Genomic DNA, 17,951 nt, shown 5'->3' with positions numbered 1-17,951 from the left:
GACATAGATGGGCTGAATGGATACAAAAACAAAATCTGTATATATGCTGTCTACAAGAGACCCACTTCAGATCTAGGGACACATACAGACTGAAAGTGAGGGGATGGAAAAAGATATTCCATGCAAATGAAAATCAAAAGAAAACTGGAATAGCAATACCTATATCAGACAAAATAGACTTTAAAATAAAGACTGTTACAAGAAACAAGGAAGAACACTACATAATGATCAAGGGAGCAATCCAAGAAGAAGATATAACAATTGTAAATATATATGCACCCAACACAGGAGCACCTCAATATATAAGGCAAATGCTAACAGCCATAAAAGGAGAAATCAACAGTAACACAATAAGAGTGGGGGACTTTAACACCCCACTTACACCAACAGACAGATCATCCAGACAGAAAATTAATAAGGAAACATAAGCCTTAAATGACACATTAGACCAGATAGACTTAATTGGTATCTATAGGACATTCCATTGAAAGCAGCAGAATACACATTCATCTCAAGTGCACATGAAACATTCTCTAGGATAGATCACATCTTGTACCACAAATCAAACCTCAGTAAATTTAAGAAAACTGAAATCATCTCAAGCATCTTTTCCAATCACAATGCTACGAGATTAGAAATCAATTACAAGAAAAAAAAACACTGTAAGAAACAAAAACACATGGAGACTAAACAATATGTTACTAAACAACCAATGGATCACTGAAGAAATCAAGAGGAAATTAAAAAATACTTAGGGACTTCTCTGGTGGTCCAGTGCTTAAGATTCCATGCTTCTACCGCAGCGGGTGTGAGCTCAATCCCTGGTCAGGGAACTAAGATCCCACATGCCACGTGGCACAGCCAAAAAGATTAAAAAAAAAATACCTAGAGACAAATGACAACAAAACCACAACAATCCAAAACCTATGGGATGCAGCAAAAACTGTTCTAAGATTGTATAGCAATACAATTTTACCTCAGGAAACAAGAAAAATCTCAAGTAAACAATCTAACCTTATACCTAAAGCAACTAGAGAAAGAACAAACAAAACCTAAAGTTAGTGGAAGGAAAGAAATCATAAAGGTCAGAGCAGAAATAAATGAAATAGAGACAACGAAAACAATAGAAAAGATCAATGAAACAAGAAGCTGGTTCTAAGAAAAGATACACAAAATTGATAAACCTTTAGCCAAACTCATCAAAAAAAAAATGGAGAAGGCTCAAATCAATAAAATTAGAAATGGGGAGGGGGCAAGATGGCAGAAGAGTAAGACGCGGAGATCACCTTCTTTCCCAAAGATACATTAGATATACATCTACACGTGGAACTGCTCCTACAGAACACCCACTGAACGCTGGCAGAAGACGTCAGACCTCCCAAAAGGCAAGAAACTCCCCACGTACTTGGATACGGCAAAAGAAAAAAAAAATAACAGAGACAAAAGAATAGGGATGGGACCTGCACCAGTGGGAGGGAGCTGTGAAGGAGGAAAGGTTTCCACACACTAGGAAGCCCCTTCACGGGCGGAGACTGTGGGTGGCAGAGGGGGGAAGCATCAGAGCCACGGAGGAGAGCGCAGCCACAGGGGTGCGGAGGGCAAAGCGGAGAGATCCCCACACAGAGGCTCGGCGCCGAGCAGCACTCACCAGCCCGAGAGGCTTGTCTGCTCACCTGCCTGGGCGGGCGGGGGCTGGGAGCTGAGGCTCGGGCTTCGGTCGGATCGCAGGGAGAGGACTGGGGTTGGCGGCGTGAACACAGCCTGAAGGGGTTAGCACACCACAGCTAGCCAGGATGGAGTCCGGGAGAAAGTCTGCAGCTGCCGAAGAGGCAAGAGACTTTTTCTTGTCTCTTTGTTTCACGGCGCGCAAGGAGAGGGGATTCAGAGCGCTGCCTAAACGAACTCCAGAGACGGGCGCGAGCCGCGACTATCAGTGCGGACCCCAGAGATGGGCATGAGACGCTAAGGCTGCTGCTGCTGCTACCACCAAAAAGCCTGTGTGCGAGCACAGGTCACTCTCCACACCGCCCCTCCCGGGAGCCAGTGCAGCCCGCCATGGCCAGGCTCCCGTGATCCGGGGACATCTTCCCCGGGAGAACGCACGGCGCACCTCGGGCTGGTGCAACGTCACGCTGGCCTCTGACGCCGCAGGCTCGCCCCGCATCCGTATCCTTCCCTCCCCCCCACCCGAGTGAGCCAGAGCCCCCGAAGCAGCTGCTCCTTTAACCCCTTTCTGTCTGGGCGGGGAACAGATGCCCTCAGGCGACCTACACGCAGAGGCGGGTCCAAATCCAAAGCTGAACCCAGGAGCTGTGCGAACAAAGAAGAGAAAGGGAAATCTCTCCCAGCAGCCTCAGAAGCAGCGGATTAAAACTCCACAAACAACTTGATGTGCCTGCATCTGTTGAATACCTGAATAGACAATGAATCATCCCAAATACAGGAGGTGGACTTTGGGAGCAGGATATATTAATTTTTCCCCTTTTCCTTTTTCTGTGAGTGTATATGTGTATGCTTCTGGGTAGATTTTGTTTCTATAGCTTTGCTTTATAATAGCTTTATTATATTGTATTTTATTTTATCCTCTTTCTTTCTTTCTTTCTATTTTTTCTCCCTTTTACTCTGAGCCGTGTGGATGAAAGGCTCTTGGTGCTCCAGCCAGGCATCAGGGCTGTGCCTCGGAGGTGGGAGAGCCAACTTCAGGACACTGGTCCACAAGAGACCTCCCAGCTCCACGTAATACCAAACGGCAAAAATCTCTCAGAGATCTCCATCTCAACATCAAGACCCAGCTTCACTCAACAACCAGCAAGCTACAGTGCTGGACACCCTATGCCAAACAACTAGCAAGACAGGAACACAGCCCCATCCATTAGCAGAGAGGCTGCCTAAAATCATAATAAGGCCACAGACACCCCAAAACACACCACCAGACGTGGACCTGCCCACCAGAAAGACAAGATCCAGCCTCATCCACCAGAACTCAGGCACTAGTTCCCTCCACCAGGAAGCCTACACAACCCACTGAACCAACCTTAGCCACTGGGGACAGATACCAAAAACAACGGGAACTACGAACCTGCAGCCTGTGAAAAGGAGACCCCAAACACAGTAAGATAAACAAAATGAGAAGACAAAAAAACACACAGCAGATGAAGGAGCAGGGTCAAAACACACCAGACCTAACAAATGAAGAGGAAATAGGTAGTCTACCTGAAAAAGAATTCAGAATAATGATAGTAAGGATGATCCAAAATCTTGGAAATAGAATAGACAAAATGCAAGAAACATTTAACAAGGATGTAGAAGAACTAAAGAGGAACCAAGCAACAATGAAAAACACAATAAATGAAATTAAAAATACTCTAGACGTGATCAATAGCAGAATAACTGAGGCAGAAGAACGGATAAGTGACCTGGAAGATAAAATGGTGGAAATAACTACTGCAGAGCAGAATAAAGAAAAAACAATGAAAAGAACTGAGGACAGTCTCAGAGACCTCTGGGACAACATTAAACGCACCAACATTCGAATTATAGGGGTCCCAGGAGAAGAAGAGAAAAAGAAAGGGACTGAGAAAATATTTGAAGAGATTATAGTTGAAAACTTCCCTAATATGGGAAAGGAAATAGTTAATCAAGTCCTGGAAGCACAGAGAGTCCCATACAGGATAAATCCAAGGAGAAACACACCAAGACACATATTAATCAAACTATCAAAAATTAAATATAAAGAAAACATATTAAAAGCAGCAAGAGAAAAACAACAAATAACATACAAGGGAATCCCCATAAGGTTAACAGCTGATCTTGCAGCAGAAACTCTGCAAGCCAGAAGGGAGTGGCAGGATATACTTAAAGTGATGAAGGAGAAGAACCTACAACCAAGATTACTCTACCCAGCAAGGATCTCATTCAGATTTGATGGAGAAATTAAAACCTTTACAGACAAGCAAAAGCTGAGAGAGTTCAGCACCACCAAACCAGCTTTACAACAAATGCTAAAGGAACTTCTCTAGGCAAGAAACACAAGAGAAGGAAAACACCTACAATAACAAACCCAAAACATTTAAGAAAATGGGAATAGGAACATACATATCGATAATTACCTTAAATGTAAATGGATTAAATGCTCCCACCAAAAGACACAGACTGGCTGAATGGATACAAAAACAAGACCCATATATATGCTGTCTACAAGAGACCCACTTCAGACCTAGAGACACATACAGACTGAAAGTGAGGGGATGGAAAAAGATATTCCATGCAAATGGAAATCAAAAGAAAGCTGAAGGAGCAATGCTCATATCAGACAAAATAGACTTTAAAATAAAGACTATTACAAGAGACACAGAAGGACACTACATAATGATCAAGGGATCGATCCAAGAGGAAGGTATAACAATTGTAAATATTTATGCACCCAACATAGGAGCACCTCAATACATAAGGCAAACACTAACAGCCATAAAAGGGGAAATCGACAGCAACACAATCATAGTAGGGGACTTTAACACCCCACTTTCACCAATGGACAGATCATCCAAAATGAAAATAAATAAGGAAACACAAGCTTTAAATGATACATTAAACAAGATGGACTTAACTGGTATTTTTAGGACATTCCACACAAAAACAACAGAATACACATTTTTCTCAAGTGCTCATGGAACATTCTCCAGGATAGATCATATCTTGGGTCACAAATCAAGCCTTGGTAAATTTAAGAAAATTGAAATCGTATCAAGTATCTTTTCCGACCACAACGCTATGAGACTAGATATCAATTACAGGAAAAAATCTGTAAAAAATACAAACACACGGAGGCTACACAATACACTACTTAATAACGAAGTGATCACTGAAGAAATCAAAGGGGAAATCTAAAAATACCTAGAAACAAATGACAATGGAGACACGACGACCCAAAACCTATGGGACGCAGCAAAAGCAGTGCTAAGAGGGAAGTTTATAGCAATACAAGCCTACATCAAGAAAAAGGAAACATCTCGAATAAACAACCTAACCTTGCACCTAAAGCAATTAGAGAAAGAAGAACAAAAAATCCCCAAAGGGCTTCCCTGGTGGCGCAGTGGTTGAGAATCTGCCTGCCGATGCAGGGGACACAGGTTCGAGCCCTGGTCTGGGAGGATCCCACATGCTGCGGAGCAACTAGGCCCGTGAGCCACAACTACTGAGCCTGTGCGTCTGGAGCCTGTGCTCCGCAATAAGAGAGGCCATGATAGTGAGAGGCCCGCGCACTGCGATGAAGAGTGGCCCCCGCTTGCCACAACTAGAGGAAGCCCTCGCACAGAAACGAAGACCCAACACAGCCAAAAAATAAATAAATAAATAAAAAATTAAAAAAAAAATCCCCAAAGCTAGCAGAAGGAAAGAAATCATAAAGATCAGATCAGAAATAAATGAAGGAGACAATAGCAAAGATCAATAAAACTAAAAGCTGGTTCTTTGAGAAGATAAACAACATTGATAAACCATTAGCCAGACTCATCAAGAGAAAAAGGGAGAAGACTCAGATCAATAGAATTAGAAATGAAAAAGGAGAAGTAACCACTGACACTGCAGAAATACAAACGATCATGAGAGATTACTACAAGCAAGTCTATGCCAATAAAACGGACAACCTGGAAGAAATGGACAGATTCTTAGAAATGCACAACCTGCCGAGACTGAACCAGAAAGAAATAGAAAATATAAACAGACCAATCACAAGCACTGAAATTGAGACTGTGATTAAAAATCTTCCAACAAACAAAAGCCCAGGACTAGATGGCTTCACAGGCGAATTCTATCAAACATTTAGAGAAGAGCTAACACCTATCCTTCTCAAACTCTTCCAAAATATTGCAGAGGGAGGAACACTCCCCAACTCATTCTACGAGGCCACCATCACCCTGATACCAAAACCAGACAAAGATGTCACAAAGAAAGAAAACTACAGGCCAATATCACTGATGAACATAGATGCAAAAATCCTCAACAAAATACTAGCAAACAGAATCCAACAGCACATTAAAAGGATCATACACCATGATCAAGTGGGGTTTATTCCAGTAATGCAAGGATTCTTCAATATACGCAAATCAATCAATGTGATACATCATATTAACAAATTGAAGGAGAAAAACCATATGATCATCTCAATACATGCAGAGAAAACTTTCGACAAAATTCAACACCCATTTATGATAAAAGCCCTGCAGAAAGTAGGCATAGAGGGAACTTTCCTCAACATAATAAAGGCCATATATGACAAACCCACAGCCAACATTGTCCTCAATGGTGAAAAACTGAAACCATTTCCACTAAGATCAGGAACAAGACAAGGTTGCCCACTCTCACCACTGTTATTCAACATAGTTTTGGAAGTGTTAGCCACAGCAATCAGAGAAGAAAAAGAAATAAAAGGAATCCAAATCGGAAAAGAAGAAGTAAAGCTGTCACTGTTTGCAGATGACATGATACTATACATAGAGAATCCTAAAGATGCTACCAGAAAACTACTAGAGCTAATCAATGAATTTGGTAAAGTAGCAGGATACAAAATTAATGCACAGAAATCTCTTGCATTTCTATACACTAATGATGAAAAATCTGAAAGTGAAATTAAGAAAACACTCCCGTTTACCACTGCAACAAAAAGAATAAAATATCTAGGAATAAACCTACCTAAGGAGACAAAAGACCTGTATGCAGAAAATTATAAGACACTGATGAACGAAATTAAAGATGATACAAATACATGGAGAGATATACCATGTTCTTGGATTGGAAGAATCAACATTGTGAAAATGACTCTACTACCCAAAGCAATCTACAGATTCAATGCAATCCCTATCAAACTACCACTGGCATTTTTCACAGAACTAGAACAAAAAATTTCACAACTTGTATGGAAACACAAAAGACCCCGAATAGCCAAAGCAATCTTGAGAACGAAACATGGAGCTGGAGGAATCAGGCTCCCTGACTTCAGACTATATTACAAAGCTACAGTAATCAAGACAGTTTGGTACTGGCACAGAAACAGAAATATAGATCAATGGAACAGGATAGAAAGCCCAGAGATAAACCCATGCACCACCTTATGGTCACCTTATATGGTCACCTTATCTTTGATAAAGGAGGCAAGCATATACAGTGGAGAAAAGACAGCCTCTTCAATAAGTGGTGCTGGGAAAATTGGACAAGTACATGTGAAAGTATGAAATTAGAACACTCCCTGACACCATACACAAAAATAACCTCAAAATGGATTAAAGACCTAAGTGTAAGGCCAGACACCTTCAAACTCTTAGAGGAAAACATAGGCAGAACACTCTATGACATAAATCACAGCAAGATCCTTTTTTACCCACCTCCTAGAGAAATGGAAATAAAAACAAAAATAAACAAATGGGACCTAATGAAACTTAAAAGCTTTTGCACAGCAAAGGAAACCAGAAACAAGACCAAAAGACAACCCTCAGAATGGGAGAAAATATTTGCAAATGAAGCAACTGACAAAGGATTAATCTCCAAGATTTACAAGCAGTTCATGAAGCTCAATAACAAAAAAACGAACAACCCAATCCAAAAATGGGCAGAAGGCCTAAATAGACATTTCTCCAAAGAAGATATACAGATTGCCAACAGACATATGAAAGAATGCTCAACAGCATTAATCATTAGAGAAATGCAAATCAAAACTACAATGAGATATCATCTCACACTGGTCAGAATGGCCATCATCAAAAAATCTAGAAACAATAAATGCTGGAGAGGGTGTGGAGAAAAGGGAACCCTCTTGCACTGTTGGTGGGAATGTAAATTGATACAGCCACTATGGAGAACAGTATGGAGGTTTCTTAAAAAACTAAAAATAGAACTGCCATACAACCCAGCAATCCCACTACTGGGCATATACCCTGAGAAAACCAGAATTCAAAAAGAGTCATGTACCACAATGTTCATTGCAGCTCTATTTACAATAGCCAGGACGTGGAAGCAACCTAAGTGTCCATCATCGGATGAATGGATAAAGAAGATGTGGCACATATACACAATGGAATATTACTCAGCCATAAAAAGAAATGAAATGGAGGTATTTGTAGTGAGGTGGATGGAGTCAGAGTCTGTCATACAGAGTGAAGTAAGTCAGAAAGAGAAAAACAAATACAGTATGCTAACACATATATATGGAATCTAAGGGAAAATAAAGGTCATGAAGAACCTAGTGGCAAGACGGGAATAAAGACACAGACCTACTAGAGAATGGACTTGAGGATATGGGGAGGGGGAGGGGTAAGATGTGACAGGGTGAGAGAGTGGCATAGACATATATACACTACCAAATGTAAAATAGATAGCTAGTGGGAAGCAGCCGCATAGCACAGGGAGATCAGCTCGGTGCTTTGTGACCACCTAGAGGGGTGGGATAGGGAGGGTGGGAGGGAGGGAGATGCAAGAGGGAAGAGATATGGGAACATATGTATATGTATAACTGATTCACTTTGTTATAAAGCAGAAACTAACACACCATTGTAAAGCAATTATACTCCAATAAAGTTGTTTAAAAAAAATTAGAAATGAAAAAGGAGAAGTTACAACTGACATCACAGAAATACAAAGGATCATAAGAGACTACTACAAGCAACTGTATGCCAACAAAATGGACAACGTGGAAGAAATGGACAAATTCTTAGAAAGGTACAATCTTGAAAATGGCGGAGTAGAAGGACGTGCGCTCACTCCCTCTTGAGAGAACACCAGAATCACAACTAACTGCTGAACAATCATTGACAGGAAGACACTGGAACTCACCAAAAAAGATACCCCACATCCAAAGACAAAGGAGAAGCCACAATGAGATGGTAGGAGGGGCACAATCACAATAAAATCAAATCCCATAACTGCTGGGTGGGTGACTCACAAACTGGAGAACACTTATACCACAGAAGTCCACCCACTGGAGTGAAGGTTCTGAGCCCCATGTCAGGCTTCCCAAACTGGGGGTCCGGCAATGGGAGGAGGAATTCCCAGAGAATCAGACTTTCAAGGCTAGTGGGATTTGACTGCAGGACTTCGACAGGACTGGGGGAAACAGAGACTCCACTCTTGGAAGGCACACACAAAGTAGTGTGTGCATCGGGACCCAGGGGAAGGAGCAGTGACCCCATGGGAGACTGAATCAGCCCTACCTGCTAGTGTTGGAGGGTCTCCTGCAGAGGTAGGGGGTGGCTGTGTCTCACCATGAGGACAAGGACACAGGCAGCAGAAGTTCTGGGAAGTACTCCTTGGCTTGAGCCCTCCCAGAATCCGACGTTAGCCCCATCAAAGAGCCTGGGTAGGCTCCAGTGTTGGGTCACCTCAGGTCAAACAACCAACAGGGAGGGAACCCAGCCCCACCCAACAGCAGAGAAGTGGATTAAAGTTTTACTGAGCTCTGCCCACCAGAGTAACACCCAGCTCTGCCCACCACCAGTCCCTCCCATCAGGAAACTTGCACAAGCCTCTTAGACAGCCTCATCCACCAGAGGGCAGACAGCAGAAGCAAGAAGAACTACAATCCTGCAGCCTGTGGAACAAAAACCACATTCACAGAAAGGTAGACAAGATGAAAAGGCAGAGGGCTATGTACCAGATGAAGGAACAAGATAAAACCCCAGAAAAACAACTAAATGAAGTGGAGATAGGCAACCTTCCAGAAAAAGAATTCAGAATAATGATAGTGAAGATGATCCAGGACCTCGGAAAAAGAATGGAGGCAAAGATCGAGAAGATGCAAGAAATGTTTAACAAAGACCTAGAAGAATTAAAGAACAAACACCTAGAAGAATTAAAGAACAAAGAAACAGAGATGAACAATACAATAATTGAAATGAAAAATACACTAGAGGGAATCAATAGCAGAATAACTGAGGCAGAAGAACGGATAAGTGACCTGGAAGACAGAATGGTGGAACTCACTGCCGTGGAACAGAATAAAGAAAAAAGAATGAAAAGAAATGAAGACAGCCTAAGAGACATCTAGGACAACATTAAACGCAACAACATTCGTATTACAGGGGTCCCAGAAGGAGAAGAGAGAGAGAGAGAAAGGACCTGAGAAAATATTTGAAGAGATTATAGTTGAAAATTCCCTAACATTGGAAAGGAAATAGCCACACAAGTCCAGGAAGCACAGAAAGTCCCAGGCAGGATAAATCCAAGGAGAAACACGCCAAGACACATAGTAATCAAATTGGCAAAATTAAAGACAAAGAAAAATTATTAAAAGCAACAAGGGAAAAACGACAAATAACATACATGGAAACTCCCATAAGGTTAACAGCTAATTTCTCAGCAGAAACTCTACAAGCCAGAAGGGAGTGGCATGATATATTTAAAGTGAAGAAAGGGAAGAACCTACAACCAAGATTATTCTACCCGGGAAGGATCTCATTCAGATTCGACGGAGAAATCAAAAGCTTTACAGACAAGCAAAAGCTAAGAGAATTCAGCACCACAAAACCAGCTCTACAACAAATGCTGAAGGAACTTCTCTAAGTGGGAAACACAAGAGAAGAAAAGGACCTACAAAAACAAAACCAAGGGCTTCCCTGGTGGCGCAGTGGTTAAGAATCTGCCTGCCAATGCAGGGGACACGGGTTCAAGCCCTGGTTTGGGAAGATCCCACATGCCGCGGAGCGACTAAATCCGTGAGCCACAACCACTGAGCCTGCGCGTCTGGAGCCTGTGCTCTGCAACAAGAGAGGCTGCGACAGTGAGAGGCCCGCGCACTGCGATGAAGAGTGGCCCCTGTTCACCGCAACTAGAGAAAGCCCTCGCACAGAAACGAAGACCCAACACAACCAAAATATAAATATAAGTAAATAAATAAATTTATATTAAAAAATGTATAAAGCAAAAAAAAGGTGGACAATAAAAAGTGTAATTAACACAAACAACATCATAATGGATGACTTCAACATACCTCTCTTAGATCAAGTAGGGAAAAACAAACAAACAAACAAAAAACCCAAAACAATTAAGAAAATGGTAATAGTAACATACATATTGATAATTACCTTAAACGTGAATGGATTAAATCCTCCAACCAAAAGACACAGGCTTGCTGATTGGATACAAAAACAAGACCCATATATATGCTGTCTACAAGAGACCCACTTCAGACCTAGGGACACATACAGACTGAAAGTGAGGGGATGGAAAAAGATATTCCATGCAAATGGAAATCAAAAGAAAGCTGGCCAATCCAAAAATGGGCAGAAGACCTAAATAGACATTTCTCCAAAGAAGACATACAGATGGCCAAGAAGCACATGAAAAGATGCTCAACATCACTAATTATTAGAGAAATGCAAGTCAAAACTACAGTGAGGTATCACCTCACACCACTTAGAATGGGCATCATCAGAAAATCTACAAACAACAAATGCTGGAGAGGGTGTGGAGAAAAGGGAACCCTTTTGCACTGTTGGTGGGAATGTAAATTGATACAGCCACTATGGAGAACAATATGGAGGTTCCTTAAAAAACTAAAAATAGAATTACCATATGATCTAGCAATCCCACTACTGGGCATATACCCAGAGAAAACCGTAATTCAAAAAGACATATGCACCCCTATGTTCATTGCAGCACTATTTACTATAGCCAGGTCATGGAAGCAACCCAAATGCCCATCGACAGACAAATGGATAAAGAAGTTGTGGTACATATATACAATGGAATATTACTCAGCCATAAAAAGGAACGAAATTGAGTCATTTGTTGAGACGTGGATGGGTCTAGAGACTGTCATACAGAGTGAAGTAAGTCAGAAACGGAAAAACAAATATCGTATATTAACGCATGTATGTGGAACCTAGAAAGATGGTACAGATGAACCGGTTTGCAGGGCAGAAGTTGAGACACCGATGTAGAGAACAAACGTATGGACACCAAGGGGGGAAAACCGCGGTGGGGTGGGGATGGTGGTGTGCTGAATTGGGTGATTGGGATTGACATGTATACACTGATGTGTATAAAACTGATGACTGATAAGAACCTGCAGTACAAACAAACAAACAAAAAACAACTCATACTAAAAAAAAAAAAAAAAAGGAATGAAATACTGACACACATTACAGCATGGCTGAACCTTGAAAGCATGGTCTCACTGAAAGAAGCCAGACACAATAGGCCACATATTGAATGATTCCATTTCTATGAAATGACCCAAAGAGGTAAATCCATGGAGACAGAAAGCAGAGCAGTGGTGACCAGGGACTGGGGTGACAGGAATGAGGAATGACTGCTTATGGGGGGGTGGGATTATCTCTTGTGTTGATGAAAATGTTCTAAAATTGGTTCTGGTGTTGGTTGCACAAGTCTATGAATATACTAAAAACCACTGAATTGTGTACTTTAAATGGGAGAATTGTGTGATATATTATCTCAATAAAGTGGTTTATAAAAAAAAAAAGAAAGCTGGAATAGCAATACTCATATCAGATAAAATAGACTTTAAAATAAAGAATGTTACAAGAGACAAGGAAGGACACTACATAATGATCAAGGGATCAATCCAAGAAGAAGATATAACAATTATAAATATATATGCACCCAACATAGGAGCACCTCAATACATAAGGCAACTGCTAACAGCTATAAAAGAGGAAATCGACAGTAACACAATAATAGTGGGGGACTTTAACACCTCACTTAGACCAATGGACAGATCATCCAAAAAGAAAATTAATAAGGAAACACAAGCATTAAATGACACAACAGACCAGATAGATTTAACTGATATTTATGGGACATTCCAACCGAAAACAGCAGATTACACTTTCTTCTCAAGTGCGCACAGAACATTCTCCAGGCTACATCACATCTTGGGTCACAAATCAAGCCACAGTAAATTTAAGAAAATTGAAATCATATCAAGCATCTTTTCTGACCACAACGCTATGAGATTAGAAATCAATTACAGGGAAAAAATGTGAAAAGCACAAACACATGGAGGTTAAACAATACGTTACTAAATAACCAAGAGATCACTGAAGAAATCAAAGAGGAAATAAAAAAATGCCTAGAGACAAATGACAATGAAAACACGATGATCCAAAACCTATGGGATACAGCAAAAGCAGTTCTAAGCAGGAAGTTTATAGCAATACAAGCCTACCTCAAGAAACAAGAAAAATCTCAAATACACAACCTAACCTTACACTTAAAGGAATTAGAGAAAGAAGAACAAACAAAACCCAAAGTTAGTAGAAGGAAAGAAATGATAAAGATCAGAGCAGAAATAAATGAAACAGAAACAAAGAAAACAATAGCAACAATCAATAAAACTAAAAGCTGGTTCTTTGAGAAGATAAACAAAATTGATAAACCATTAGCCAGACTTATCAAGAAAAAGCGGGAGAGGACTCAAATCAATAAAATTAGAAATGAAAAAGGAGAAGTTACAACAGACACAGCAGAAATACAAAGCATCCTAAGAGACTACTACAAGCAACTCTGTGCCAATAAAATGGACAACCTGTAAGAAATGGACAAATCCTTAGAAAAACACAACCTTCCAAGACTGAACCAGGAAGAAATAGAAAATATAAACAGACCAATTACAAGCACTGAAATTGAAAATGTGATTAAAAATCTTCCAACAAACAAAAGCCCAGGACCAGATGGCTTCACAGGTGAATTCCATCAAACATTTAGAGAAGAGCTAACATCCATCCTTCTCAAACTCTTCCAAAAAATTGCAGAGGAAGAAACACTCCCAAACTCATTCTATGAGGCCACCATCACCCTGATACCAAAACCAGACAAAGATACTACAAAAAAAGAAAATTACAGACCAATATCACTGATGAATATAGTTGCAAAAATCCTCAACAAAATACTAGCAAACAGAATCCAACAACACATTAAAAGGATCATACACCATGATCAAGCGGGATTTATCCCAGGGATGCAAGGATTCTTCAATATATGCAAATAACTCAATGTGATATACCATATTAACAAATTGAAGAATAAAAACCATATGATCATCTCAATAGATGCAGAAAAAGCTTTTGACAAAATTCAACACCCATTTATGATAAAAGCTCTCCAGAAAGTGGGCATAGAGGGAACCTACCTCAACATAATAAAGGCCATATACGACAAACCCACAGCAAACATCATTCTCAATGGTGAAAAACTGAAAGCATTTCCTCTAAGATCAGGAACAAGACAAGGACATCCACTCTCACCACTATTATTCAACATAGTTTTGGAAGTCCTAGCCATGGCAATCAGAGAAGAAAAAGAAATAAAAGGGATACAAATTGGAAAAGAAGTAAAACTGTCACTGTTTGCAGATGACATGATACTATACATAGAGAATCCTAAAGATGCCACCAGAAAACTCCTAGAGCTAATCAATGAATTTGGTAAAGTAGCAGGATACAAAATTAATGCACAGAAATCTCTTGCATTCCTATACACTAATGATGAAAAATCTGAAAGAGAAATTAAGGAAACACTCCCAATTACCACTGTGACAAAAAGAATAAAATACCTAGGAATAAACCTACCTAAGGAGACAAAAGACCTTTACTCTGAAAACTATAAGATGCTGATGAAAGAAATCAAAGATGACAAAAACAGATGGAAAGATATACCATGTTCTTGGATTGGAAGAGTCAAAATTGTCAAAATGACTATACTACCCACTGTAATCTGCAGATTCAATGCAATCCCTATCAAAATACCAACAGCATTTTTCAGAGAATTAGAACAAAAAATACTTTAAAATATGTATGGAAAAACAAAAGACCCCAAATAGCCAAAACAATCTTTGGAAAGAAAAACAGAGCTGGAGGAATCAGACTCCCTGACTTCAGACTATAGTACAAAGCTACAGTAATCAAAACAGTATGGTACTGGCACAAAAACAGAAACATAGATCAATGGAACAGGATAGACAGCCCAGAAATAAACCCATGCACCTGTGGTCAATTAATCTATGACAAAGGAGGTAAGACTACATGATGGAGAAAAGACAATCTCTTCAATAAGTAGTGCTGGGAAAACTGGACAGCTACACGTAAAAGAATGAAATTATAAAACTCCTTAACACCACACACAAAAATAAACTCAAAATGGATTAGAGACCTAAATGTACTGGATACTATAAAACTCTTAGAGGAAAACATAGGCAGAACACTCTTTGCCATAAATTGAAGCAAAATCTTTTCCAATCCGTGTCCTAAAGTAATGGAAATAAAAACAAAAATAAACAAATGGGACCTAATTAAACTTAAAAGGTTTGCACAGCAAAGGAAGTCATAAAGAAAATGAAAAGACAACCCACAGAATAGGAGAAAATATTTGCAAATGATGCCATAAAAAAGAATGAAATAATGCCATTTGCAGCAACATGGATGGACCTGAAACTAACACAACATTGTAAATCAAATATACTCCACAAATAAATAAATTAAATAAGTGATCTAAAGAGGTCAAAAAAAAAAAAAAGAACAATACAGCAAGTTCTGAAGCATGTACAGTCACTGCAGCAAAGCAGGAACACCTCCTACTTGCAGAATTCAGGCTACTCTTCAAAGCCCTTGCTCCTACAGATCGTGTTAAATCCAGGAGAAGCCTAGATAATGCCCAGCCTCCATCTGGCTAACCTCCACATTCTCTGATGGTGAGTCAAGGGCAGCAACACTCAGCCCAATTCAGCACACAGGCGACTTGACCAAACAAGCTCAGCCAGAAAATTAGCTCTCACTCACCTTCTCACACCTGTACTCCCCAAACTTGACCCCTCGCACCACCTGCTGGTAGATGAGGTTGGTGGCCACATTGTCTTCTGAGGGGTTGTGCCAGGGAGTGAAGACCTCCTTGCGGAAGAAGAGCCTCCACGGGGCGTTGCGCTCCTGGGCGCCCTGCTCCTTGGCATACTGCTCACACTGGGAGATGGCGTCCATGACGTGGTCGCTGCCACTGCCCAGGGAGGACACCTGCCGGCACAGGGCTGGAGGTCACCCAGCGGAAGGGTGAGCAGGCCGGGAAGGACTGCAAGGAGCCACTGACTGTGCCAACTGTTCTCATTCAGATGGAAAACCAAGGCTCAGAGAGAGGAGGGGCTTGCCCAGGTCACCCAGAAGGCAGACCAGCATGGGACCCCTGGATCCTAGCTCCTGGGCTCTGAGCTGGCACAGCCATGTGGGAGTTCCCATTTCCTAGTACAAGCCTTTGGTGAAACTCTGATGGACAAATGGCCAGTCAAAACATGGGAGGTAGCTGTTGGTGAGAAAAGTACGGGCAAACGGCATCAGACAACATGTTCCTATCGCTGGACCTGCTGGGGTGAGGGCTGGGGGTCACCTCTGCTGTGGGTGGTGATGCTGGGTGTGGAGGCAAAATCGCCCACTCCCAGGACCAGCTCAGCAGAGAAGACTCCAAGCCCAGATGTGCCCCGGGAGGTATACACTCTGGGTGGTCAGTAACAAGTGAAGAGGAACTACCATAGCAACCTGATAAGGAATCATATGCCCATTTGCAAATGGGAAAACTGAATCTCAGCGAGCCAGTGGCTCTCTCTCTCTGCCATGTTCTTCTTCTGTCACCAGCAGAGGATTGAATCCACCTGTGCACATACAACTGCAGTGAGCCCTGGATTTCAATCACCAGTGTGCTGTTCAGTTTCTCTTTAGGTGCTTAGGACCTCTCCATGATCCTAAGGAGTTGGGGCAGGACCAGGGTTACCACTGGTTTACAGAGGAGGAAACTGAGGCCCTGCAAGGTCAGTAACCGCACAAGGGCACCTGAGCCAGTAGGTGGCAGCACTGGGGTGGGAGCTGGTGGGTGGCCCTGGGGGCGCCAGGAGGAGGGGCATCAGGGCCGGCCTCACCTTATCAAACAGGGCGATGTAGAGGGAGAACCCGAAGCGGTCATTGAGCGAGGTCTTGTCGGCTAGCGCGTTGCAGAGCTCCTTGGCCGTGGTTGCCGAGTCTGTCAACAGGGTCTTGGTGGTCCCGTCCATGAACGTCACAGGCAACATGATGGGCTTCTTGGACTTGGTGGCCTGAAAGTGATCCAAGGGTTTGTGGGAATCCTTTCACTTCAGAACATCTCACTCCCTCTGAGCTCCTGGCTCCCTGCTCCCTATGGGATTGGAGCCCTCGGACCTCAGCATCCCACGGTGCACTGCCTGTCCCTGGTCACAGGTGCCCAGGGAGCCCTGCTGAAAGGACCTTCAGGGTCCCTGAGGTGGGGCACTAGGGCTGGGTGGTCGGGGTTTGACATATGCAGGGGCTTCTGCCCTCCTGTCATGTAACCATCACAAGATCCTGTGAAATGAATATCTTTATTGTTATGTTGCAGATGAAGCCATTGAGACACAGAGGAAACCCCCTGCCCAAGTCACTTTGACTATAAAGCCAGCAGACGGGAGTCATCACCACTGTGGGCTTTCCCGTTCCAGTAGGCCTGAGATTCCAGAACTTGAGGGTGGGTGTTTGAATGACCACAGAATCCCAAAGTAGGCAATGTTTCTGGGGCACTGGGGTGCACTGGTGACACACACACACAGACGCCTGGGTGCCACACCTGCAGCTCCAGCCAGCTTGGTGGCTGTGTCCGTGTCCCATTGACGAAGGTCCTCCTGAGCCGCTCCTCACAGTATGGGGCATAGCCAGGTGGTCCCCCATGGATGAAGTTCCGCAGGTACTATGGACAGAGGACCAGCTGAGGGGGCCCCACTCCAGCCTCCCTCGGCCTCCCCACCTGTGAGATAGGCTGGGACCTGGGACCCTCTAACGGAGTGCCTGCACCTGGACAAACGTCTCCTCCAGCAACAAAGAAATCAAAAGGGACTAAAAACTGCACACACGTGCAGTCAGGGCAATTATGAACAATAAGATACAAAAAGGCCACAAACCAACTGCCAGGAGCAAAAG

The 17,951-nt window shown here is 42.2% G+C and overlaps 1 protein-coding gene across 7 annotated transcripts in view; it reads right to left on the bottom strand.

Annotated features, from left to right (window-relative positions):
- Window positions 1-17,951, bottom strand: part of MYO7A (myosin VIIA) — a 106,723-nt gene that overhangs the window by 30,117 nt on the left and 58,655 nt on the right. For all 7 annotated transcript variants that reach the window (XM_082343263.1, XM_082343259.1, XM_082343261.1 and 4 more), the window contains 3 exons: window positions 17,602-17,721; window positions 16,904-17,077; window positions 15,783-16,010 (listed from right to left, as the gene is read on the bottom strand). In XM_082343263.1, coding sequence (XP_082199389.1) covers window positions 15,783-16,010; window positions 16,904-17,077; window positions 17,602-17,721 — 522 coding nt within the window. The remainder of the gene's footprint in view (window positions 1-15,782; window positions 16,011-16,903; window positions 17,078-17,601; window positions 17,722-17,951) is intronic.

This window comes from Balaenoptera borealis (assembly GCF_965194805.1).
Source record: "Balaenoptera borealis genome assembly, chromosome: 11".
In the NCBI taxonomy this organism is placed as follows: Eukaryota; Metazoa; Chordata; class Mammalia; order Artiodactyla; family Balaenopteridae; genus Balaenoptera; species Balaenoptera borealis.
Note: the sequence above shows the minus strand (reverse complement) of the source record. Positions and strands in the feature narration are given on the sequence as shown.